Below are 26483 nucleotides of genomic sequence, written 5' to 3'. Positions count from 1 at the left end.
AATATCCTACATTATTACGGTATTAATTCCGGTATTTAAAACACTATCTAGTAGTCAGAATATTAGACTATGAAATTATTTATTAAGAAACTTACTTCATCCAAACAAATATGTGTGATATATCAATCTGGTCTAGGCCAGCCCATACGGCTAGCGGATCCCATGATATAAGCGCTTGGCGCTCAGCCCTAGAATATCCTCCTCGAGCGGAATAACTATCACTTGCTCGGTGGCTATGCGATGGCCACCTCCTCATGCGCAGTCTCATCATCGTCACCGTTCTTACTTTTTGCATGTAATCCTTCCCTTTATATTGTGTGGAGTTTAAACTCCTAACTTTCGTGTCCGGAAAGAATGAGTCTTTGATTTTGTGCTACTACCACCAGCCTACACATGTAGTAGATAATTAAAATAATAAAAAATCCAAAGGTAACATATCCTAGTTGGAGTAATAAAAATAAAAGCGTACTTAATTAAATACCTCGTCAACCTGCTCTTTCAATGATGAGGTAGTAGTAGCAGGTAAGACTGGGGACTTAGGTTATCAGTCTTTTTTTTCCACTACACAAAATTACCATGCTTTTTATAAATACAGACAAAATATAAATAAAGGGAGCGAGGTTAATTTTTAAAAAAATGGAGAAGTTAATTAAATACCTCATCAAGTTGTTGTGAAGTCGAGGTCGTTGGCATGTCTGTGGACTTAGGCTTATCCGCCAAAGCCGTCTTTTTTGTTCCCTACAAAAAAAAAATAACATATAAATTTAACATATAAAAACATTCAACAATTAAAAATGTAACATATATATAAAGGTATTTCTTCTAACCCCAACTGCTTTCCGCTGCTGAGGCGGCGGAGATATCTTCGCCAAGTAGATGTGAGTTTCAGGCCATTGGATGAAACTTCCAAGCGCATCTCCCAGAATGGTAATGTCGTCACGAACTGGGACAGGCAGTTGAAAGTTTTCATGGCCTGGAAAGACTGTAGTTATCTCTACTATTCTATGATTCGGCAAAAGTTTTTCGCCATGAACTACAGTTTCCGCTGCTGCAGATTTGGTTTCTACGAGACCCCGGCCAACACGCACATGTGGCTTTTCGGTTTTAGGGTCAGCAAGAATAACTGGCCTCTTGTTTACGGCCTGAAGAATATACACATACATTATTATATCTTTGCAAAAACGCTTCAGCATTCAAAAGATTTTGCAAAAACGCTTTCTGTCTCAGGCCGATTTTTGCACAAACTTCAGCATTCATATAAATTTAACTAATTAAACACTTCATGCATACCTTACTGAAAACAGGGAACTGACTTGAAGGGGATGTATGTTGTTTTCCATCAGCCGTCTTCTCAAGTTGCATCTCCTTTTCAGACCCATTATTTACCTAATAAAATTAACCAATTCAATGGCACCATGTCAGAAGTTATAGCATTAGAGCTGGCAGTGAACACACCCCCTGATCTTACCCAAAAAAAAAAAACAAAAGAAAAATAAGGAAGTATTAGGTACCTGATCGGCTTTAGTTGTTACAACTTCAGAAGCATTATTAGGTACCTGATCTTTCTAAATCTCGTTGACCGATACTTCCTTCTCATGTATTGCCAAGGTAGTAGCGGCCTCTTGACCAATCTATTGTTCCTTATTATTACCCCCTTTAGAAATGACATCCTCCATCATCTTCACTTCTTCTTCGGAAAGCTTACCTCCAGCATTCAGCTTTAGTAGTACGGATGCCATTAACTGAAGCTGCTTGCCAAGAATGTAATGTGTCAGCAATTTTTATCCCAACAATAACATGTGAATTGAACTTAAATGAAAATAATAGAATAAATGTTACCATGTCAGCCTTCTCAGACTTAGTCTTCCTTTTCTTCTTTATCTGGGCAGTTTTCCCATAATATTTCGTTACTCCAACCTGTAACGGGACGCCCCTCAAACGACCTGGATGTTCGGGTCGGCCGATCGCTCTAGCAAGAACGTCATTACGACCACTGGGAGTGAATTTCCCTTCTTCTACCTCTTTCAATACGTTGTCCTATAATATATTAAATAAACTTCAAATTATATTTGTGACTAAAATAATAAAGTTAGTAATGAACTCGTCTTAATAAAATAATGCTTACTATGTTGGCCAAAACTTCCTCATCATATTTGTCACGCGACGACCGGGATCCTTTAGGCGTGTGCCCTTGTTTATAAGTTACATGCCGATCCACCTCTTTCACTCCCTTTGCCACCTACACATTAACATGGTAACATTTATACACGTAAATATGTATCAATGCAAGTCCAAGTGTGATTAAAAAAATAAAGTCTCACAGGGGAATAATGCATGCTACTTACGAGGTCCTCTTCTATCTTTCTGTAACCGCCTCGAGAACCATAGAATTTCCCCTTCTTGCATGAAATGTTAGCACGATATCCTCTGCTAACGGCCTTCAAATAATTATATAAAAGCGCAAGTAGATGAGATAATAAAATGATTAATTAAAAAAATGATAGGTAAATCGTTAAAAGGCGAGGATATTTAACCTGAAACTTCTCAGTAGTTCTCATCTTTTTGAAAAGATCCCATTCTTCCTGCTTGATGGTGGGACACTTGTTTTCCGGTGGGCTCTTACGCATCTCCCCCGTTGCCTTGTCCACATACAATCAATCCCTAGCAACGCCACACCTCCACTGCCTGTGGACATCCGTTGCCTTATGCATTAAATACTCATCATGGCTTTTATCGGGTATAATAAAGCCTTCCTTTACACGAGCCAAGTATAACTCCGCCAATTTTGGATTCAAAGTTCTAACATCATCTAAATGGATAGGCACAAACTGTCTTGTGCAAGCACCAATCCAACGGAGAAAAGACCCGCATTTGGACCAAAGAGGGAAACCCATCTCACTCCATGTTATTTGGAACTACTGTTTAGCGGCTATAGTCGCAAGGACTTTCTTGCACTTCGTAGCATCCCTCTCACCAGGCTTATTATCACCAGGCTCATTATTCTTTTGACTTCTTTTACGTTTTTCACCCATGATAATCCTAAAACCCAAATATGAATGATATAGCCGGAAATGAACAACTTAACAACGTACATGCGTAGTATTATCTAAAACCCTAAACCCTAATAGGAATGAAAATTTAAAACAACAGATTGAGCTTCTAAAATCCTAAACCCCGATAAGAGGAGTAAAGTAGATGATGCGGGATGATAAAGATAACAAAGAAGACGAAAAACAAACAGATGCATGAAAAAGAAACAAGATGATCGTCTTAAAACCCTAATGACGAAACACGAAATTAAAGTGAACATACCTGTTGATGATGATGATAAAGAGAACGAGCGGGATGATAAGGGAAGGCAACGGAATCGGGCTTCTAAATCAAGGCGGCGGCGACGAGAATGTAAAAAGCGAGGAAGAGAGAAGAATTAACACAGGATACCAACGGTTGAACTAATAATGTTGTGTGTATTTGTGTATGGCATGCTGTATGGGTTTCTATATTAGTTTTTTATTAAGACAAACTATTGACAACGGGTGCTCAAAGAAGAACCGTTGTTATATGTTAATAACAACGGGTCAATAAAAGTAAACCGTTGTCAAAAGTTAATTACAACGGTTAAAATATACCCGTTGTAATATATTTTCACCAAATTTGCGCCAAAATGAAATATGTCAAAAAAATAATTGACAACGGGTAGAGGTACTACACCCGTTGTTGAAAGTATTAACAACGGGTAATTTAAATATAACCGTTGTTATTGTTGAACCTCTTTTTTTAAAAAAAAAATTACAGTAATTCCATTACGGTCAAACTGTAACAATACATACTTAATGTGCATAAGCACCATATACTTTGCAACATTATTCAGCAATTTCAACACCAAAGATCCACATCTAATAATAAGATCAAGAAAATAAGACAACACCAAAGATGCATGCATACCGTGTCCTGATGAACTATCTCAGGATCGGGGACGTTTCTTGGATGTCATAGTTTCTTCGTTAACCCAAATACCTTCACCATGGTCATAACGCATATAGATGCTTTCAGTGTCCTCATGATCAGTGTCAACATCGTCGAAATAAGATACAGTGGTAGACTGATCCATTCCCTCAAAAACGACATCCTGATCATCATCACCATTATCGGATGGACTACTCCTTCTTTTCCTTATAGACAGTACAACAGATCACTTCTTATCCATAGGATCGGTGACATAGAACACTTGTTTAGCTTGGGATGCCATTATGAAAGGATCATCCTTATTATTTCCAACCTTACCCAGATTGACCAACGTAAATCCCATCTTATCCTTTCGGACACAATGGATGTTGTTATCAACCCAGTTACATTGAAACAAAGGCATTGTGAAATCAATGTAATCTAGTACCAATATTTCTTGAATAACACCATAATAAAGGCATTTTCCCCAAATAGGCTTTTTATCTTTTGAAGTAGCAAAGTGCATTGCCTCAAATTCAGAACTCACACCACTATTTTGCATTGTGCTCACCTCATCTTGCTTGCGGGTGTAAAAAGTATATCCATTAATGGCAAAACTGTTGTAAAAGGTGACCCTGGCATTTGGACCTAAACCAAGACGTAGTAACCTAGGAGAGATGTCATCACCAGTTTGATCAGTACACTGTAAGACAATATTCCTAAACCACTCTGGAAACGTCTTCGTATGCGCGTTCGCAATCCACTTCTCGGTCTTGTTTTGGTGATCGTATTTGAGCTCATCTTTGTGTTGTTGAATATAAGGTTGCACCTCATCTTCATTGTTTAGCACATACATGTGTGCTAAATGCAACATTTCACGTGTCACAATTTTTTTAACCCGGCCCTAATACCTTTTCCGGTCATCCAAATCACTATGACGATTCTTAGAACGCGCCAATCAACTCCTCAGGGGAAAGATGAGCGTAACAATATGAAAGAGCTTCGTCTAAAATAGCGCGTTCAGCAATACAACCTTCCGGACGATACCGATTAGATGTATAGTCCTTGTAGACTTTCATCAATCTTTCGAAAGGATACTGGTATCTCAAGTACACGGGCCCAAGGTACAAAATCTCCCTAACCAAGTGAATGGTCAGATGAATCATGATAGTGAAGAAAGAGGGTGGAAAATACATTTCCAACTCGACAAAGAGAGGTTACAACGAGGTCCCGCAATGAATCCGCGTCATCGGGATCGATGACTTTCTCGCATATGGACTGGAAGAAGAGACAGAATCTAGTTATAGCATATCTTACCTTTTCAGGTAAAATGGAACGAATAGCCACAGGAAGTAATTGTTGCATCAAAGTGTGACAATCATGTGACTTTAACCCGGTGAGTTTTAGGTCTTGCATCGACACTAGGCTTTTGATGTTCGACGAATAACCATGTGGCACTTTAATTCCATTCAAGCATGCACAGAACTCTTTTCTCTCATTCCGTGAAAGGGTAAAAGCTGCTGGCGGTAAAAATGTACGATTACCTCTCTTCTGTGGTGCCAACTCTAGCCTAATACCCATCATTTTCATATCTTCCCTAGCTGCGGCGTTATCCTTTGTTTTACCAGGAACATTCAGAAGGGTATTGATAATATTATCACAGACATTTTTCTCAATGTGCATGAAATCGAGGCAATGCCTGACCTCCAGGTCAGGCCAATATGGAAGTTTATCAAAAATATGGATCTTTTCTTATACCCACGAGTAGACAATTTAGAGCCGCTCTTCTTCCCATAATCTATCTCAATATGCTTTACTTTCTGATAAACTTCATGCCCACTCAAAATTCTAGGAGGTTGACGAAGTTCTTGTCTTCCATTGAATGCTTTCTGCATCTTGCGATAACAATGGTCATGAGACAAGAACCTCCTATTTCCCATATACACATACTTACGAGAAGACTTCAAGTATTAAGACTCGATATCCTCCCCACACAATGGACAAGCCTCTTTCCCATGAACTGTGTGCCCAGAAAGGTCGCCATAAGCCGGATAGTCAGTTATTATACACAATAACATCGCTCTCAAATTGAAAGTTTCGTTCTTTTATGCATCAAATACTTCTATCCCACTATCCCACAACAATCGCAAATCATCCAAATATACATCTATATTATTTCCAGGTTGTTTAGGGCCGGAAATTAACAACGACAACATCAAATACTTTCTTTTCATGCACACATATGGAGGTAAGTTATAAATAGCCAACACTACTGGCCAAGTACTATGTTGGCTACTCATGTTTCCGTGTGGGTTCATTCCATCAGTGGACAGCGCTAGACGTAAGTTTCTAGGTTCATTTCCGAACTCGGGATACTTAGCGTCGAACGATTTCCATTGCTTACCATCTGCCGGGTGTCTTAGCTTTCCATCATTTATTCTTCCTATTTCATGCCAAGTTAACATTTTTGCATCATCGGGATTCGCATAAATCCTTATGACTCTTGGTATCAATGGAAAATACCACAACACCTTAGCCGGGATCCCTTCCTTATCCTTATAACGCCACTCCAAACATTTAGGGCAATTGGTTAAGTTTTGATATAATTTCCGATACAATATGCAATCATTTGGACATGCATGTATTTTCTCATATTTCATACCCACTCCTCTTATTAGTTTTTTCGCCTCATATGTCTTAACAGGTAGAACATTACCATCAGGAAGCAACTCCTTTATCAAGGCTAAAAAACTAGTTAAACACGTGTCACTCACCCCATTTGCCCCCTTGATATTATACAACTTCACCACATCCGACATTTTTGTGAACTTACAACCAGGATACAGAGGTGCTTCAGACTCACATAACTTCTCATACATGTTGTTAAGGTCATCCCAATTACTAGTGTCATCACCTACATCTTCAAAAGCAATGGACTCATCATCATTCTCTTCATTATCTATAGACCCAACATTCAACTTCTCTACTTCCAACTCTTCCAACTCAAAAAACTCGGCAAACTCAGGATCATCAGTTAGCCTTTCGTGTACCTCAACATCATGTTCTTCAGAGTTATTCTCTTCCTCTAAAGATTCCCCATGAAAAATCCAAAGTGTATAGGATCGACTAAATCTCCACTTTTCTAGGTGTATTTTAACGTCCGGAAAAGCCATATAGCTAATATTACCACATCTTTCACAAGGACATGCAATACTAGAAGAACCTTTCAAATTGTTCGAAACGAATTCATAAAATTCAGCTAAACCATCCTTGTAGGTGCGGTCACTCATATTTGCATCAATCATCCAAGTTCGAGTCATTATTCTACATTCGTAATAATAGGCAACTAATTCAGAAAATACAATAATAGGCAAACAAATAAACGAAATTCAGGAAAGCAATTAAGCTAAATTATCAACAAATTAGATAATAACCCAAAAAATCCTATATCTAGTTATAAGCGTTGCTAAAAAACATATATATACCTGATTGATAAACACGATGAGGGAGAGAAGACGTGACAACCGTGACGGAGATGAAGACAGAGAGACGATCAGGGAGGAATGGAGGATGATATAGTAGCAGTATTAGCTTGTGTTTGTGTTTGTAGCGTATAGCAGAATAAAGCAATATGTTGTTCTTAAGATTTTCATAATATTAATAACAACGGTTGTTGAGTCTACAACCGTTGTTAAAACGTATTAAAAACGGGTTCTAATATAACCGTTGTGATTACTTTTCACTAATTTGGCGCCAAACCATTAACAACGGTTAAATTTTAACCGTTGTTATTAGTTTTTTCATTAACAACAGTTGTTTAAGTATGACCCGTTGTTAAAACCAATAACAACGGCTAACAACACATAACCGTTGTAATTAAGTTTGGTAAAATTCGCGGAATAAATTCTACAACGTGTTTTGATGATTTTCGTGAATAAGCGTTGTTAAAGGGCCGTTGTGGTTGCCTGTATTTGTAGTAGTGTTTTAATGAGTTGGGTTCAATTTAATCAATAAGTTGTACCTAATTTATTTCAAACCTTTGTATTTGTTTAATTTAATTTAATTAGTTTAATTCTAGTCTAATTTGTTTACTAATTAATAAATCGGCTAACATCATTAATCAATCTAACTTAGTTTTAGCCTTTTTGTTTACGTTTATTTTATTTGTTAAGTCATAATAGTTTAAGTTGTTTTTTGTTAGTTTGTATTGTAATTTTGTATCACGTATATAGGTTTTATTTTAATTGAGCCAAAATAATTTCGATAGTTGTTGTAATTAGATCGAGTTGTAATTTATTTCTCGTCGTGTCGGCATGAAATGCCTGGGTTGTAATAGGATAGATCCCAATGGCTCCCCTATTCCTCCTAAGCCGTGTTTGCGCATCTTTTATTTCAAATCAACCAACATGTTAAAACAACTTTGACAAAGTTAGTATTCATGCATTAAACGACATAGAAATTATTGTCACATGTTAGGGTTTTAAAACGATGTTTGCATATCATATATCATAGTAGCTACGACCTTGTTTGAAATCCGATACTTGACTTAGTAGAGGCCGTTATTGACGGGCGGGGTTAGGTGTACGTCCTTATGGGCTTCCTAACACGTACCCTCACCCCTTACTCAAGATCTATGGTTTGTGGATCCGTCTAAATACCATTGGATTACGAGAGTCATTCAAATCGAGTGATATAGGGTACAAGTCTTTATCTTTAATCACTCGTAGTCGATTGGCTTTACGCTTTTCGACGAAAGGTGTAAAGTTGACTTGAACGGTTCCAAGTTCCCAAAAAACTTGGTGGCGACTCTAATTTGTCTTAATTCAATTCGAAAGAACCTCGAGTCGATTATGCCTAGTGTGGATCCCGCGGACGCAGTTCCCGAGGGCCTTGTCCACAGTTTGGCGACTCCGCTGGGGAAAAGAGGACTAGTTACACTTTGTTTCTAGGGTCTTTTCCTCCGAGGTGAAACTTGAAAAGAAAGTATTGGAAAGTAAAACATTACTCGTAGTGCTACGATTCATGCATAAACCCTTAAGGACTTTCCCGGGCCGTCCCAGCGCTTCTTTGTGACGTGTGGGGGGCGACGTCCCACTATGCCAGGAACTTGCACATTGCTTGCTTCCGCTCCGACTCGTCGTGATTCTTGGTGGTGGGGATGCTCTTCTAGGTACTCTACCTAAAGGCCCTTGCTCTATAAGACCCAAAAAGGATGGAGGGCATAGACCTTCTTGTAGAAGACTTGCCGAGACTTAGAGATGTCTAGGAGCATACATCCTTATAACATGAGAATGACAATGTGCGAAATGAATTTCCCGAGTCTTTTCAAATTTTTCGTATCAATTTCAAAACCTAACTTTTGAACAACTTACTTTCAAAATAGCATGGTTTTAAAAACGCGGAATGCTGCCCAAGTAGGACTAGATTTTTCGGCCCAAAATAAGCTTTTATAGCCGGCATGCTGCCCATTTTAAATCTCATTTTCAAATCGATTATTCGTTTTTTTTTTCAAATTCAATCCAAAATATTTCTCGAACCTTAACCAAGCATGAAATGCGTCAAGTCGTGTCCAGGTCCTGGTCGTGTTAGGCTAGGCGTGTTTTGCCCCGAGAGTCTAGAACACGACCTTGTTGGGTCACCCAAGCTCACCTCTTGGGCTTCGAGTCATGTGGGTCGACCAAGTGGTCTAGGATAGTCCACAGAAACGTCCAAGCTAGGCCATTTAGGGCGTTTCACTCAAACCTATGGGCTATGTTGGTCCAATCACGGGTTTAGTCACACCAAGTCCAGTTCAAAATCGAGTTATGATGGTTTGGGTCGTGTCGTTTTGTCAAAGTCCAAAATGAATCGAGGTCTAAATCCAACTGTGAGTCGAACCTTTTGGTTAATCAGTCTTAAGTCGAGTGTTGACTTGAGTCAAGTTGGTGTCGTGTCCTTAAGTGTGCAGGGGCTCTTACTTTTAAATATTGACTCGGTTCGGGGTTTTCTTGTAGAAAGGCCGCCAAAAACCCGACGTCAAGCAATGGAAGATGCTGTTAACAAACTTACTGAGGCCGTGAACCTCATGATGACCAGAATGGATGCGATCGAATCTAAGCTGGTTGAAGATTCCTCTTCATCTACCCCACCTCTGACTGATCTGGAGAAACGGTTCAAATTCATTAAAGACCGTCTGAAGCTCTCCCAGGGGAAGAACATCCACTACGAAAATGCTAGGGCCTATGCCCCAGTTCAGGATAAGTTGCCCACAAACATGGTACTCACTGATATCCCAAAGTTTAAGGGCACAGAAGATCCAGTCCACCATGTTAAGGCCTATAAGGGGTACTTAGCACTGAAGGGAGTGCCTGTTGACATGCTCTCGGAAATTTTCGCTCAATCCCTGGATGAACACCCGAAGGCGTGGTTCTACAATCTGGACCTTAAGAACTTCCCTACTTTCGAAGATATCACGGTGGAGTTTTGTAAGCACTATGCTGATAATGTCGAGATTCAGACCAATATAAGGACGTTAGAGGTTATGACCCAGAAAGATAAAGAAGGCTTTACTGAATTCCTTTTTAGATGGCGCGCTGAAAGCGTGAAGTTAGCCAAGAAGCCTGATGAAGTTGAAATGGTAGATAAGTTCGTGAAGAATCTACGACCTGTTTACCGCAATGCTCTGAAATACCAGAATTTCGGTTCTTTCAAAGAATTGATAAGAATTGGGATAAAGGTAGAAGACGATGTTATAAGGGCAGAGGCTGAAAAGCCGAAAGGGTACCAAGGGGCCTTATCGTCTAAGGGCAAAGCCCCAGCAACGACCCATATTGATGAAGCCATCGATCTCTTAGAAGGGCAATCGAAGAAGTCGCAGCGCCAAACACCTAGGGCATTCACCAATATCGGATGCACTTATACATACGCTCTCCAAAGGCTCATAGCCCAAGGAAAGCTAAAACCTATTGGTCCAACTCCGGACCCTCCCGCTGATCAACAAGATAAATGGTATAAACCAAATGCCTACTGTGCCTTTCATCAAGGAAAAGGCCGTGATACTGAAAGGTGTTATCGACTGAAGCACGAAATTCAAGACATGATTGAGAGTGGAACACTCCCGATCCCAACTGTTAAACCCAATAACATCACCAATCCATTTGGCGATCACGCTAACTTTGTTTCTATTGAAGACAATGTCGATTACTCCCATCTTATCCACCCATGTCACTTGAAAGGGGTGTTTATCGGGAAGATATTTGTGGATTGCTTTGAATTCTTGCTAAACCCGAAGAATGAAATTCAAGTCGGAAGTGTTACTCTAGAATGTACTCCTCTCATTAACGAAGTTAATAAAAGACAATTCGATTCACCAACCTTCATCACTGGCGTAGATCCTCAGAGGACTACCTCGGGATGGAGGCAGGCCATCAAAGGGATCAAGGACAAGAGCCGAGCATCTAAGTTGACAGCTGAACAAGAGAAAGCTCAAGACCAGATTTGAAAATTATGAGTCGGGATCTGCTTTCTTATCTTAGTCGAGTCGAGTCTAGGATTTTCTTTTCTTGAAGTTGAGTCGTTTCTTCCGCGATGACCTAGGATGTGTCCTAGGAATCGTTCCTTCGAGTTTGTTAAGCACTTGTCTTTCCAATAAAAAGTTGCAGTTCGTTTCCAAATATGTCTTATTTCCAATCCTTAATCATTCCGAAACATGATAAAATGCACAACACACTCAAATGTATCCCTGGGGTAGAAATATGCCCCATTTCAAAACGTAAGGTACAATAGGATTCCGTGTTTGATTCCTTTACCTATTCCATGTCTGGCGGTAGAAAACCTCCATCAGAACCAGTGCTTAACACAAGCCTTTAGATGATTCTATGATGAACACGTGAAAAATGCAACCGTTATGTTAATTCCCAACATATGAAGCAAGTTTCTAAGTCGTTTAATGCATAAAACTCGTCAAGTGATTTAGCATACGAATTTCACTCTAAATAAACAATGTAACCAAAAGGGAGGGATTGGAATTCTTACGCTTAGCATAGGAAAGATGAACAAACGTTAGGGGTTAGTTCATAAAACAACAATAACAACAAGAAACCAAACAACGAACAACAAAAGAAACCAAACAACGAACAACGAAAGCAACCAAACAATGAACAACGAATGCAACAAAGCAACGAACAACGAATGCAACAAAGAAACGAACAACTAATGCAACATAGCAATAAGGCACGCAAATCTAAGCCTCCTAAACGACTAGCCACAGTCGATTTATAGGTCATGCAAGGCCTAATCTAGGTCAAGTCGGGTATCATTCACGTGATATGCAATAGTTCAAAGCATACAATATTACACAAGTGAATAGGCAAATGAAAACAAATGAAACGAAACAACTATGTATTGTAACAGACGACACTCGATCGAGTATTGGAGTCACTCGATCGAGTATCTAACTAATGAAGCAAAAACAACTTAAAACCGAGAAAAAACAACAAACAAAACATGGATACTCGATCGAGTACTGACCAACTCGATCGACTACCCAAATATTATGCCAAAACAGCTAAATGTCGAAGCAAAACAGACCCAAGAAATAGGGTACTCGATCGAGCATTGTGTGACTCGATCGAGTATCCTGCTGTACATCTTCTTTTTGATAAAAATAAAAAAACTACGCAACAAAATTCAACTATGCAAACAACAAACATGCTATTACATAAAACAACAAATTAAAACTTTGTTTTAAAATAGACAACCACTATTTATGAAAATAGGATCGTCAAAAAGGTTAACAATTGAGCAACAAAACAACGAGAAAAACTGTGTGACTCTACACGGTTTTCGAGGCAAAACTCGAGTTGAAAAATCGTCAAATTTAGTCATCTAGTGTGAACGGAAGGATGATAGGCATGCACTTCCGTATTAACGAGAAATAGGTATTAGAAAGATGGATTCATTTTGAATTAGAATAAGTTGTAAATTTCACTTACATGTTGATCGATTCATTTACATCTTAAGCATTTCTGTCCTAAAATATCTAATGAACTTGAGAATTGTAGAATTATTTTAAATCTTCGATTTAAACAGGTTTTTTTAGCAAGTCTTTCCTCAAGAATCGTGCCATGATTAATAAAAATAAGTTGAGAAAAATAAGGCCAAAGGGCCGAACCACGCGCGACAGACAACAAGAAGCAACAAACGTTTTACAAGTCGAAAGAAACTCATTTTCAATGATCTGCCCTCTTCCAACACGAAGATATGTAAACGAGGGAGGCAAATCGATCACTTCAAATGAATTATGCCCTTTAAACTCGAGTCAACGCAGGTGTTGGAATGGTACCTTAACTCATACTCGTACTATTCTAGTTCGATTTAAACAACATGATATAAATGCGAAATAAAAACAATAAAAACTGAAATAAAAGGGAGAAGGAGAGATTATATTGCACCCTCAACCTACATGTGTCATTGACAAAGTCTTGTGTCGTGTCCAATTGTAGATCTTATCTCGAGGGGCCGTCTTTGACGAAACAACAATGCTAACACCAACGTTTTTTCTTCGAAAAAAAGGCTGTTTTTGAAACTTGATTTGTGAATTCTTTTCTCAACTATTTTTTGATTGCAAATATGTTTTAGAATCGTGTAAGACTCTAGTTTTGAGATATGTAAGTGAAACCAGGTTGTTCTGACCAGAAGGGCGCGAAAATTGAGGATTTCCAATAGGTGGTCCGGCTGGAAAGCTTGCGAAGGTCGAGTAGTTAGTACTCGGTTATTCGAAAGGATTCGAGCTAGGTTTTGAGCCGATTTTTCTTGTGGTTTGCTACTGGATGCTAGGATATTCTTAGGATGTGTGGGTGTGTGGTTGAGGGTTTGCTATTAATGTTTTCCAACTTCTTCAAATGGTGGTGGATGGGAGGTATTTATAGGAGTGGAAATGTAGGGTTTGTAAATGACTTATGGAGGGGGTAAGGGCTCGGTTTTGGCTGCTAAAATGAAGATATTTTGGAGGGTTTGGAAGGCTCTAAATCCCAGGTTGAATGTATGATAAAAAATGAGACGGGTTCGTGGCTTGGAGAAGGGGTAATTCTTGGCCATAGGGATGAAAAAAGGGTGGGGGAGATGCTGTTGTGGGGGTTCGAACCCGGGATCAGTGGGGGGGGGGGTGTATGGTGAGTGCTATGTCGGTGTTGCTTGCTGGTATTCTTATCCAAATCACACACAGAAAAGGCTTTGCATCAAATTTGCCTAGGTTATCTTTTCCATTATTGTGTACAAAGCATTTACTACCAAAGCATTTTAAGTGTGAGATGTTAGGTTTTCTTCCTCGTAGTAATTCATAAGGAGTTTTCTCAATGATTTTTCTAAACATGACACGATTATAGATATAACAAGATGTGTTAACGGCCTCGGCCCAAAAGTTTCTTGGCACTTTAGAGCTAATGAGCATGGTCCTAGCCATATTTTCAAGAGTTCGATTCATTTGTTCCACAACCCCATTTTGTTGAGGGGTTCTTGCGACCGAAAAGCTGTGGCTAATACCATGTTCATTGCAATAAGACTCAAATGACAAATTCTCAAATTCGGTTCCATGGTCGGATCTCAAGGAGACAAGTTTATAACCAAATTTGTTTTGGACCTTTTTAACCCAAATTAAGAATTCGTCAAAAGTTTGATCTTTAGAACTTAAGAAGAGAAGCCAAACATATCTTGTAAAATCATCTACAATGACACAAATGTAGCGACTTCCACCTTTACTAACAATACGCATGGGTCCACATAAGTCTATGTGAATGAGTTCAAGAGGCAAGGAAGTGCTAACAAGCTTTTTGGATTTAAAGGAGCATTTTACTTGTTTACCTTTAACACAATCGTCACAAAGTGATTTAAACTCAAATTTGATGTTAGGAATGCCATCAACTAGATCAAGCCTCTTTAGGGTATTAAGTGTTTTAGCATTTATATGACCAAGTCGTCATTCTTTTGAACACTAATGCATGAATATAAGTTAGTCATGTAAACATCTTTGACACGTTTACCTTCAAGAATAAGTTCTATAGTCTTTTCATCAATTATTCTACACTCACTAGCAAGAAATTCAATGATGTTACCTCGATTACACAATTGTGATATGCTTAGAAGATTGTATTTCAAACCTTTGACAAGCAACACTTTGTCGACACATAGTGACTTTGACTTACCAACTTTTCCAATACCAATGATTTCACCTCGTTTGTTGTCACCAAAAGTCACCATGCCACCATCGTAGGCTTCTAGCGAAAGGAATTGGCTTTCATCTTTCGTCATGTGACGAGAGCATCCACTGTCTAAGTACCAATTGCTGCTGCCTTTCGCTAGTGCCTATAAGAAATCAAACGTTTAGTATAGGAACCCAAACTTGACAACGACTTTCTTGACTTCCTTCTTTTTAATCCAAACTTGTTTAGCCACTTTAGTGCTTCTTTCTAAGTCAAGGACTCTATTTTCACAACCATTGAATTCATGACCAGTTTTACCACAGTAGTTACAAATAATGTATTCAGGAAGACCAGCATACTTTCTTCTTCGAAAATCAGTCTCGCTTAGGTCCTGGTTTCGAGTGCAACAGTGCGTGGTACTGTTGCATTTGAAACCAAGTCCAGCATTTTTTGCACAGTTTTCGTAATCTTGAGACTGTTTTAGAAGAAACTTCAAGACATTCTGACTTCCTTCCCATTTCAAATAGAACATCTTAGCCTCATCTTGCTTTTTGGTTAGTATTTCAATTTTAGCAAGATGATTAAGATTTAGTTGACCTATTTTGTCGAAAGCATGTTTAGCATGTCTTACTTCATCACTAAGCAATAAACCAATTTGCTCAAGTTGCTTGTTATCTCTTTTACACAAGGTGAGGTCAGCTAGCAGAGAGTCTCGTTCCTTAGTTAGTGAAGACACACGTTTTGTGAGAGTCTCAATTTCCTTCATAGACTCAGATGCAACAGTTGCATCATCTGTTGCATGAGTTTGTTCAGCCTTTTTTAGAGTTTCAATTTGAACAAGAAGGTCATTGTTTGATTGTTGCATTCGATCTATAGGACTTTTAACCTGACTTGAATCGTCATTTAACATTTCAGCAATTTTGACAAGATCCCCTTTTCACTTTCACATGTTGCTAGATCAATCAAAAGTTGGTCACGTTCTTTGGTTAGTGAGGACATAGTTTTGTCGAAGGACTCGTCTCCTTTGTTTGACACAGATGCAACACTGCAGTGATCTATTGCATGTATTTAATCAACCTTTTTAGTAAGAAATAGATTCTATTTTAGGAGTTTTTTAATATCCTTCTCAAGACTCGATGATGAACTTGGTTGATCGACCTCATTTAGACATTCTTTTAAGCCAACATTTTCTTCGGCTATGTCTTCAATTTCAGTTTGCATAGCCTCTAATTTATCATTTTGGACACGACACTTATCAATGAATTGGTCTAGGAGAAGACAAATTTTGGAGAAGACAAATTTTGTCTTTAGAGAAAGATCGAAACTTTTTCTTGAACTTATTTACCTCAATGTCTGAATCTGAATCTGAGTCCACGGAGTGAGCCATAAGACATTTGACATTTTCTTTCTTTGTTGACTTTGGAACATCATTGCTTAATTGAGAGGAGATGCTAAGTTTGGCGTCCAATTCTTCCTAAAGGACGTCGTCCTCCTCAGAATCAGACATTCCCCAAATGGCAGTCATTACTTTGCTTTTGTATTCTCTTTTAGCAAACTCACGCTTTTCTTTAGATTTAATGTCGTTCCACTTTGGGCATTCTTTGATTTGGTGACCTTTGTCACCACATTTGAAGCAACCAACAGTGGAACTAGACTTCCTTTTGGGAAAGCGTCATTTGCTAGTATAGTTATTGGACCTTTGTGTTAGATTCATTAATCTCATAAGATTACATATTCATATATGAATTGATTTATTTAGTCATAAAATAAATGCTAGATCTTATGCATGCAAACTTAATAAAAGGAGATGGAAAAATCGATTTCTCACCATCTTGTTTTCGGCCATTTGGGCACCAACAAGATCTCCTTATTGTTAGTTCTTGAGCTTTCCTTATAATGGATGAACAAGGTTCAAATTAGAACCTCTCCCAAAAGCATATACCCAAAGAAATCCCTTAATAACTTATATAATTATGAACTAGTAAAAATATAAGTTTTACTTAAAATATGACACAAAATATTAATTTTGTTCTCTTGTATTTTTCGGCCAAGAGAGGAAGGATTTTGAGAGGTTTTTATTTCTCTAAGTTTTCACAATGTAGAGAGAATAATTATTTTCTTACACTAGAAAAAATATATTGAAGTTGTGAATAAAATTAGAGGAAAAACTCTAACTTTTCCTCTTGGAAAACCGGTGGTGATGGGGGAAGGGTGCCCAATGCATAAGCTTGTTTTTCTACCCAAGAACAATAGGCATGCAAGGCTATAAGAAAGGTTTTATCATTGTGTTTTCCACTTAAAAATAATTAACACAATTTAAAAACCCTAACCCTCCCCATTTCGGTACACTTAATATAAAATGGAAGGTCTATTTTATTTTTGTCATTTGTCAATTGTGACATATGTGACATGTTACTTGATATGTGAAATTGTAATGTATTTTTAACATATTAAAAATCAACAAACTCATAAAATATGTCATATACAAAATCGACTAGTAATTCGTAATTACTTGTACCAAAACGGTTTATTAATTATAAATCACAACGTTTTGTATTTATAATAAACTATTCATTCAATTCAATTTCAATTGTTTTGTAAACAATAATTTTATCCAAGTAATAAAAGAATTCGATTACTTAGACCGTAACTAATTTAATCGAATAACAATGAGACACGTTAACTTTACTCACAAAATCATCCGTCAATTTTAAGCAATTTAATTAACTCGTATCGGCATACGATTAATTAAATAATCAATTAAGAGTATTTCCCTATAGGTGTGACCTAAGGGGATCAACTGATCACCACCGTCGCACGACAGTAATGTCAAACTCTAGTCAGCCAATCATTACCGATATGAGTGGACCAGTTGACTGTAAAATATTACATCCCACATGTATTCTTAAAAATGAGATTTGAACATGTGATCATTATGATCAATAGTTGTGATCGCATTATTGTCGGAGGACACTTATTCCAACAATCTCCCACTTGTCCTCGACAAGTGTGCGTCACCAATTCTCTTGTCCAATTACTATCTCCCACTCAATGCAAGGTGTCTTTCAGGTCGTACTTGCAAGTGATCATATCGAGAGTGGTTTCCTCGATCTGGAGAATAACTGATTGACCGGAATTATCTACCATAGAAACCTTCCGAGCGTGGCCACTTATTTCCAGTTCATTGCTCCTCGAGTGGCCCTGAGATATTGTTTTAACCCTGACAAGGGGTGGACAATTTCTATCGCACTTATTCCCTTCGACTAGCCACAACCATCATAACCCAAAATATGCCCATTTGACCCCATTTACGAAGGTCGTAGTAACATAAATCAAAGTTAATCTGAAACTGTGCCACCTTAGGCGAATAGTCTTTAGTCAAAAGAATCAACTCATTAGAATACTATAGTAGCTCTCGCCACGACCAGGCTATATAAATTTGCCAGAACTCTATAAGCGGTCATTAGCCCGACAAAGTGTTCCTAACAGTCTGCCTATGTGATCGACTAGTCATTCTCATATGACTCTATGGCACTTGAACTTGCCATCAATCGCATCACACTCTAGTCACTTTGAGACGCCACCTCATACAAGTGACTATGGGTGATTACTATGTCAATTTAGTTCACTTTAATGGGGTTCAATCTTGTCTCCACAATCCATTTGAATATGACAAAGTAATGGAAAAATAAAAGACAAATGTGATTATGCATATGAGCAAATAAAACAACTCTTTAATTTCATATCAAAATCTAACATAAAACTGGCATGCGTTTAAGTCTCATGGACGCAACATGTCCATCATGCTTAGCCTGCGATAAAGGCTTGGTGAGCGGATCAGCTATGTTATCATCTGTCCCAACCTTACATATCGCAATTTCCTTTCTTTCAATGAAATCTCTAATTACATGATATTTTCTAAGTACATGTCTAGATCTATTACTAGACTTTGGCTCTTTGGCTTGGAAGATCGTCCCACTATTATCACAATAGAGAGTGATGGGATTATTGGCGGTAGGTACTTCTCTTAGACCTTCCGTGAATTGCCTGATCCACGCAGCTTCCTTGGCAGCTTCTGATGCTGCAATGTACTCAGCCTCCGTTGTTGAATCCACAGTCACAGCTTCCTTGAAGCTTCTCCAGCTAACAACACCACCATTGAGCATGAAAACAAAACCAGCTTGTGATTTCATGTCATCTCTATCCGTTTAAAAACTTGAGTCCGTGTAACCATTAACACGGAGCTCGGTGTCTCCTCCAAACACTAAGATAGAATTCTTAGTTCTTCTCAAGTACTTAAGGATGTTCTTGACGGCTATCCAGTGACTCTCACCTGGATTTCTTTGATATCTACTCGTCATGCTCAAGGCATACGAGACATCAGGACGTGTGCATGTCATGGCGTACATGATTGATCCAACAGCGGAAGCATAAGGGATCAAGTTCATGTGTTCAACATCATGGGGTTCGGTGGGCGATTGAGACTTGCTCAATATTGTCCCACTTACCATAGGTACCAATCCCCTTTTGGATTTGTCCATGCTGAAACGTCGAAGAATCTTATCAACATAAGATTCTTGACTTAGTGCCAATATCCTCTTGGATCTATCTCTATAGATCCGTATACCTAATATGCGTTGTGCCTCTCCTAAATCCTTCATTTGGAAGTGGTTACCTAACCACTTCTTAACCGATGACAACATTGGAATATCATTTCCAATGAGTAGTATGTCATCGACATACAAGATTAGGAACACAACATTGCTCCTACTAAATTTCATGTATAAACATGGTTCCTCAACACTTCGAGTGAAACCATTCTCTTTTATCACATGATCGAATCGATGATTCCAACTTCTTGATGCTTGCTTAAATCCATAAATGGATCTCTTAAGTTTGCATACTTTGTTAGAATTTTTAGAATCAACAAAACCTTCGGGTTGTATCATGTACACCTCCTCTTCTAAATGCCAAATTAGAAAAGCGGTTTTGACATCCATTTGCCATATTTCATAATCATGAAATGCGGCAATCGCTAACAAAATCCGTATGGATCTTAGCATGGCTACGGGGGTGAAGGTTTCATCATAATGAAGACCTTGGACTTGGGTAAATTCTTTTGCCACTAGCCTAGCTTTGTAGACATCATCATGTCCTTCTATGCCATTCTTGACCTTGAAAATCCATTTGCATTGAAGAGGTCTTGCCCCTTTAGGCAAATCCACCAAGTTCCAAACTTATTTTTCATGCATAGAATCCATCTCGGACTTTATGGCTTCAAGCCATAAGGAGGAATTTGGACTAGAGATTGCGGCTTTGTAGGTGGCGGGCTCGTCACTTTCTAAAAGCAATACATTGAGTGTTCCATCTTCTTCGATAAGTCCCACATATCGATCGGGATGGCGAGTAACTCGGCCCGTTCTTCTAAGTGGAGGAGGGAAAACCGCGCTAGACGACGAAGGAACATCTTCTTGCGTCTCTACCTCGGTTTGTGGCTCTTGAACTTCATCAAGTTCAAAATTTCTCCCATTTTGTCTCTTAGAAATAAATTCTCTTTCTAAGAAGACAGCCTCGCAAGACATTAACACTTTGTTTTCTTGAGGTTTGTAGAAGTAATATCCTCGAGAGGTCACGGGGTAACCTACAAAGATGCATTTTTCGGATCTTGGGGCAAGCTTGTTGTCGGTCTTTGCCTTGACGTAAGCATCACATCCCCAAATCTTTATATAGGATATATTAGAAACCCTTCCCGTCCACATCTCATATGGAGTCATTTCGGTTGTCTTTGTGGGACTATTATTCAAAGATCTAATTGCGGTTTGGATCGCAAATCCCCAAAACGAGTTTGGTAGCTCGGTTTGACTCATCATTGATCGAACCATATCAAGTAGTGTTCGATTTCTCCTTTCGGCAACACCATTGAGTTGTGGTGTTCCGGGTGGAGATAGTTGTGATATTATGCCACAACCTTTCAAGTGTGAATCGATTTCATGGCTAAGGTATTCTCCACCACGATCGGATCGTAGTGCTTTTATTCTTTTGTTCAATTGGTTCTCTACTTCATTTTGAAATTCCTTGAATTTCTCAAAAGCTTCACTCTTATGCTTCATTAAATTGATATACCCATATCTACTCAAGTCGTCGGTGAAGGTTATGAAGTAGTCATAATTTCCTCGAGGGGTGATACTCATTGGTCCACACACATCGGTATGTATGAGTCCCAATAGTTCACTAGCTCGTGTTCCTTTACCGCTAAAAGGATTATAAGTCATCTTGCCAAGAAGGCAATATTCGCATGTTCCATATGATTGATAATCAAATGGTGTAATCACATTAGTCGAAATTAATCTTTTGATGCGATCCTCATTTATGTGACCTAATCGACAATGCCAAATGAACGATTCATTTGGATCACTTGATTTGAGTTTCTTTGAAATGAATGTTGTAGATGTCATTAGTTGGATTCGAGGTTTCTAAAATGTAAATGCCATTAGTGGAAGGAGCTTGGCCTATAACCAAGTCGTTCCTTGAAATAATACAACGATTGTTTTTAATGACAAAACAAAAACCGTCCATGTCTAACATGGCGATAGAAATGATGTTTTTAGAAAGTGTAGGCACATAAAAACAATTATGTAAATACAACTCAAATCCATTAGGCAAAGCTAATACATAAGTCCCCTTGGATTCGGCCGCTACTCGAGCTCCATTTTCAAGGCGTAGATCCACATCTCCTTTGCTAAGCCTCTTCACGTCTCTTAACCCCTATAAATGATTACAAAGGTGAGAACCACAACCGGTATCCAGTACCCGTGTCGTAGTGGAAGTATAATTTACATCAATAACATAAATTTCCTTAGGAATTTTACCTTTTGGAACGATGATTCCTTCCCTTATATTTCGCAAATATATAGGACAATTCCTAAGCCAATGTCCCAAGCCATAGCAATAATGGCATTCATCTTCAACTTGCTTGATGTTTTTCCCTTTCTTTCCCTTCTTCTTGAACCTTTTGCCCTTAGAAGCAAGAGCTTGATTGCTTGAGCTCCCACTACTTTTGGCATCTTTCTCTTCCAAAGATAAAGATCCTATAGATTTTATGAGGCGGTCTTCCTGAGACCGGCTCACAAGAGATCTTGTAGTAGTAGGTGGTCTAGAAGAAGTGATGAAGTTTCTGTTTCCATCCGAACCTATTCCAAAATGAAGTTCTCTAGTAGTGTCGAAATCATTGTTGAAGCAAACGTCGTCAAAAACATTGTGGCAAGACTCAATAGTTATCCGTGTAGTAGCATTTGATGGATTCATTGTAATGAACTACAAGTATGGAGGAAAAGGAAATATTAACATTTGTCTTTTTAATCATACTTGTAAATAATTTTAACAAGATATGAGCATGTATATAGTGACCTCTACCCAACTATTATAAATGATTCCAAGACCCAAATTCATATTAACTTGGGCACGGTGTAGCCGATTCATCCCTTTTCAATATAACTCGGTGGATTAACTTTTTAATCGATTCTACTTTTAGAACTCTTGGTCGATAAAATTACATTTAATATTTATCTTTAACCCAAAACACATCCGACAATGGTCGAGAATACTTTTGTTGAGTTCAACCCAAATTTCGAATAAATGTGTCCATGATCCAAATCCACATTAACTTGGGCACGGTGTAGCCGATTCATCCCTTATCAACATGAATTCGGTGGATAGACATTTATCACCCACTTCCCCTACGTAACAAGGTTTGTACCCCGGTGTGGCCGAGCGCACTCCCTCACGAAATAGGTTTTCATGGTTTCTACTTTTTGGTAAGGCTAAGTCTCAATTGTTTATTTTAGCGAGAGGTCATGTCAATTTATTATCTATCACGTTTTAAGTGAACTAAAGCGGTGAACTACGATAATTGCAATTGACACGGTCGATAAACTCGATTTAAAATGCATGTTTAGTTATGGCGATTTAGCGATGCATGCAACATATAAATAAAATGCAAAGCATAAAAATAAAATCCTAGTATGACCTTCCTAAAATAGTAAATCTAATAAACTATTACAAATTCGGAAACCAACTCCTTTGTTCCCTTGAACTTCGGTCTTGGCACGCACTTCAAGGTAACACTTTCTTTGATGGATCGCCTTCTCGAATGGCATCGTCTTTAAGGAACTCCGGAATAATTAAATTACAAAAGGAATTACATAATTTCCTATTATACATTTGTAATAAAATAAAAATTAAATCTATTAAATTACAAAACAGTGATACGAGATCACAATAATTACAACCGAATCGATATTCCCATACATTTTGGGTAATACCAATTAAAACTAAGGCCATACTAAGTAAAATTACATAATTCAAAAATTACATAAAATTAAAATATGACAATTATAAATAAAATGCAGCATTATAATATGTATGAACATGCTAGATTTTATGCTAAATCGCCTTTTAAGAGCCAATATCATATATTAATCGGTTTTTACGGATTTCCGTGATTTAACTTATTAAAATCACAATAATTACATAAATTCATATTTATGTACAAGTTAATTACCCTAACCATCTTAGGACTCAAAATTAGTCTTCACTAACATTTTGACAATAATTAAACTTGATTTCTTAATATTGTTCATAAATGGACCCAAAAATACAAAATTATGCTATAAACTTCAAATTAAATTATAAAAATTTCAAATAAATTCGAAATTTGAAATTTAAACTCATGAACATTGTGAAAAAATACCATGACACTCATAATATTCAAAACTTAGGTTAAAAATTTCGAAAATTTATCGAGAAAAACAATGTTGCGGTTTATCGGTTTTAACAAATATGACCATAAAAATATGAGAAAAATTATTTTCATCAACTTTTCATTTTAGATCTGAAATATATGATAAAATGCAACATGTGACGTTTTTTCTTTAGTCATGAAGTATGTTTTAGCATTATTACCAATTATAGTCACTATTTATGTGATTTTTCATCAAAAATTCATAAATCATGCATAAAGACTTCATTATAGAAAAATATTTTACACACATCTTGTAAAATTTCATGTGACAACATACTAAATTTCCATGACCAGATTCGAAATATAATTCATATTAACCTATTTACCCATTTAAATACGATTTTAACTTTAAAAATCCATATTTCAAGCAAAACAACTCATTTTAACATGATAATTTACAGACCATTAGTAGATAATATATGTGAAAACATATCCAAAAACCACTGAAAAATTAGAATTTTAGCTATTTTTCGTCCAAAAATGGCATTTTTATCATAAAAATCACATTTTAATGCCAATATTATATAAAATGAACAATAAAATCCATAAATAAACCAAAATGTCCTAAAAATCACTTAGGACCAGAAACTTTTAACATTCAAAGTTATTTTTAGGTTTATCTTCATAAATCCAAATTAATTGGTTTTGTATGTTAATCTTATAATTCGGAAAAACTATAAACCGATGTGCATGCAAACAACCTAAGGCTCATGATACCGCTTGTTAGATTCATTAATCTCATAAGTTTACATATTCATATATGAATTGATTTATTTAGTCATAAAATAAATGCTAGATCTTATGCATGCAAACTTAATAAAAGGAGATGGAAAAATCGATTTCTCACCATCTTATTTTCGGCCATTTGGGCACCAACAAGATCTTCTTCTTGTTAGTTCTTGAGCTTTCCTTATAATGGATGAACAAGGTTCAAATTAGAACCTTTACCAAAAGCATATACCCAAAGAAATCCCTTAATAACTTATATAATTATGAACTAGTAAAAATATAAGTTTTACTTAAAATATGACAAAAAATATTAATTTTGTTCTCTTGTATTTTTCGGCCAAGAGAGGAAGGATTTTGAGAGGTTTTTATTTCTCTAAGTTTTCACAATGTAGAGAGAATAATTATTTTCTTACACTAGAAAATATATATTGAAGTTGTGAATAAAATTAGAGGAAAAACTCTAACTTTTCCTCTTGGAAAACCGGTGGTGATGGGGGAAGGGTGCCCAATGCATGAGCTTGTTTTTCTACCCAAGAAAAATAGGCATGCAAGGCTATAAGCAAGGTTTTATCATTGTGTTTTCCACTTAAAAATAATTAACACAATTTAAAGACCCTAACCCTCCCCATTTCGGTACACTTAATATAAAATGGAAGGTCCATTTTATTTTTGTCATTTGTCAATTGTGACATATGTGACATGTTACTTGATATGTAAAATTGTAATGTATTTTTAACATATTAAAAATCAACATACTCATAAAATATGTCATATACAAAATCGACTAGTAATTCGTAATTACTTGTACGAAAACGGTTTATTAATTATAAATCACAATGTCTTGTATTTATAATAAATTATTCATTCAATTCAATTTCAATTGTTTCGTAAACAATAATTTTATCCAAGTAATAAAACAATTCGATTACTTAGACCGTATCTAATTTAATCGAATTACAATGAGACACGTTAACTTTCCTCACAAAATCATCCGTCAATTTTAAGCAATTTAATTAACTCGTATCGGCATACGATTAATTAAATAATCAATTAAGAGTATTTCCCTATAGGTATGACCTAAGGGGATCAACTGATCACCACCGTCGCACGACAGTAATGTCAAACTCTAGTCAGCCAATCATTACCGATATGTGTGGACCAGTTAGCTGTAAAATATTACATCGCACGTGTATTCTTAAAAATGAGATTTGAACATGTGATCATTATGATCAATAGTTGTGATCGCATTATTGTCGGAGGACACTTATTCCATCACTTTGTGAGTTTCGACCATTTATCATGCCAACAATGTTTTTAGTGAACATTGCAAACTCGTCATCTTCATCCTCCTCATCACTTGAGAGAGCATAGAGAGCGAGTCCTTTCCCTTTAGAGCTTTCACCAGATCGCTTCATGAGAGTTAACTCATGTCCCATGAGTGAGCCCATAAGTTCATCAAGGGACAGCAAGGAAAGGTCTTTAGCTTCCTCAATAGCCATAACCTTAAGTTGCCATTTTTCAGATAGGCTACGAAGGATTTTACGGACTAAATACTCGGATTCGAAGTTTCTACTTAGACTCTTGAGGTCATTAATGATACTAGAGAAATGTGAAGACAAACTATTAATTGACTCATCTCTTCCCATGTTGAACATCTCATATTGTTGCATGAGAAGATCAACACGGTACTTTTTGACTTGTGACGTTCCCTTATAAGCAAGATTTAGGGTGTCCCAAATTTCCTTTGCCGAGTCACATCCAGATATCCGGTTAATCTCTTGTTCACCGATGCCATATTGAAGGATAGACATGGCTTTAGAGTTTTTCTCGAC

The 26483-nt window shown here is 37.3% G+C and overlaps 1 protein-coding gene across 1 annotated transcript; it reads right to left on the bottom strand.

The window, feature by feature from the left end:
* Positions 1 to 645: 645 nt before the first annotated feature.
* On the bottom strand, positions 646 to 1509 carry LOC141617954 (uncharacterized). Its single transcript, XM_074435086.1, has 3 exons — positions 1291 to 1509; positions 828 to 1142; positions 646 to 738 (listed from the first exon to the last, which is right to left on the bottom strand). The coding sequence occupies exons 1-3, from the start codon at positions 1360 to 1362 to the stop codon at positions 646 to 648; spliced, it is 480 nt and encodes a 159-aa protein (XP_074291187.1). The 5' UTR covers positions 1363 to 1509.
* Positions 1510 to 26483: the final 24974 nt, after the last annotated feature.

This window comes from Silene latifolia, chromosome X (genome assembly GCF_048544455.1).
Source record: "Silene latifolia isolate original U9 population chromosome X, ASM4854445v1, whole genome shotgun sequence".
Classification (NCBI taxonomy): domain Eukaryota; kingdom Viridiplantae; phylum Streptophyta; class Magnoliopsida; order Caryophyllales; family Caryophyllaceae; genus Silene; species Silene latifolia.
This window is presented reverse-complemented; position numbering and strand designations above follow the sequence as displayed.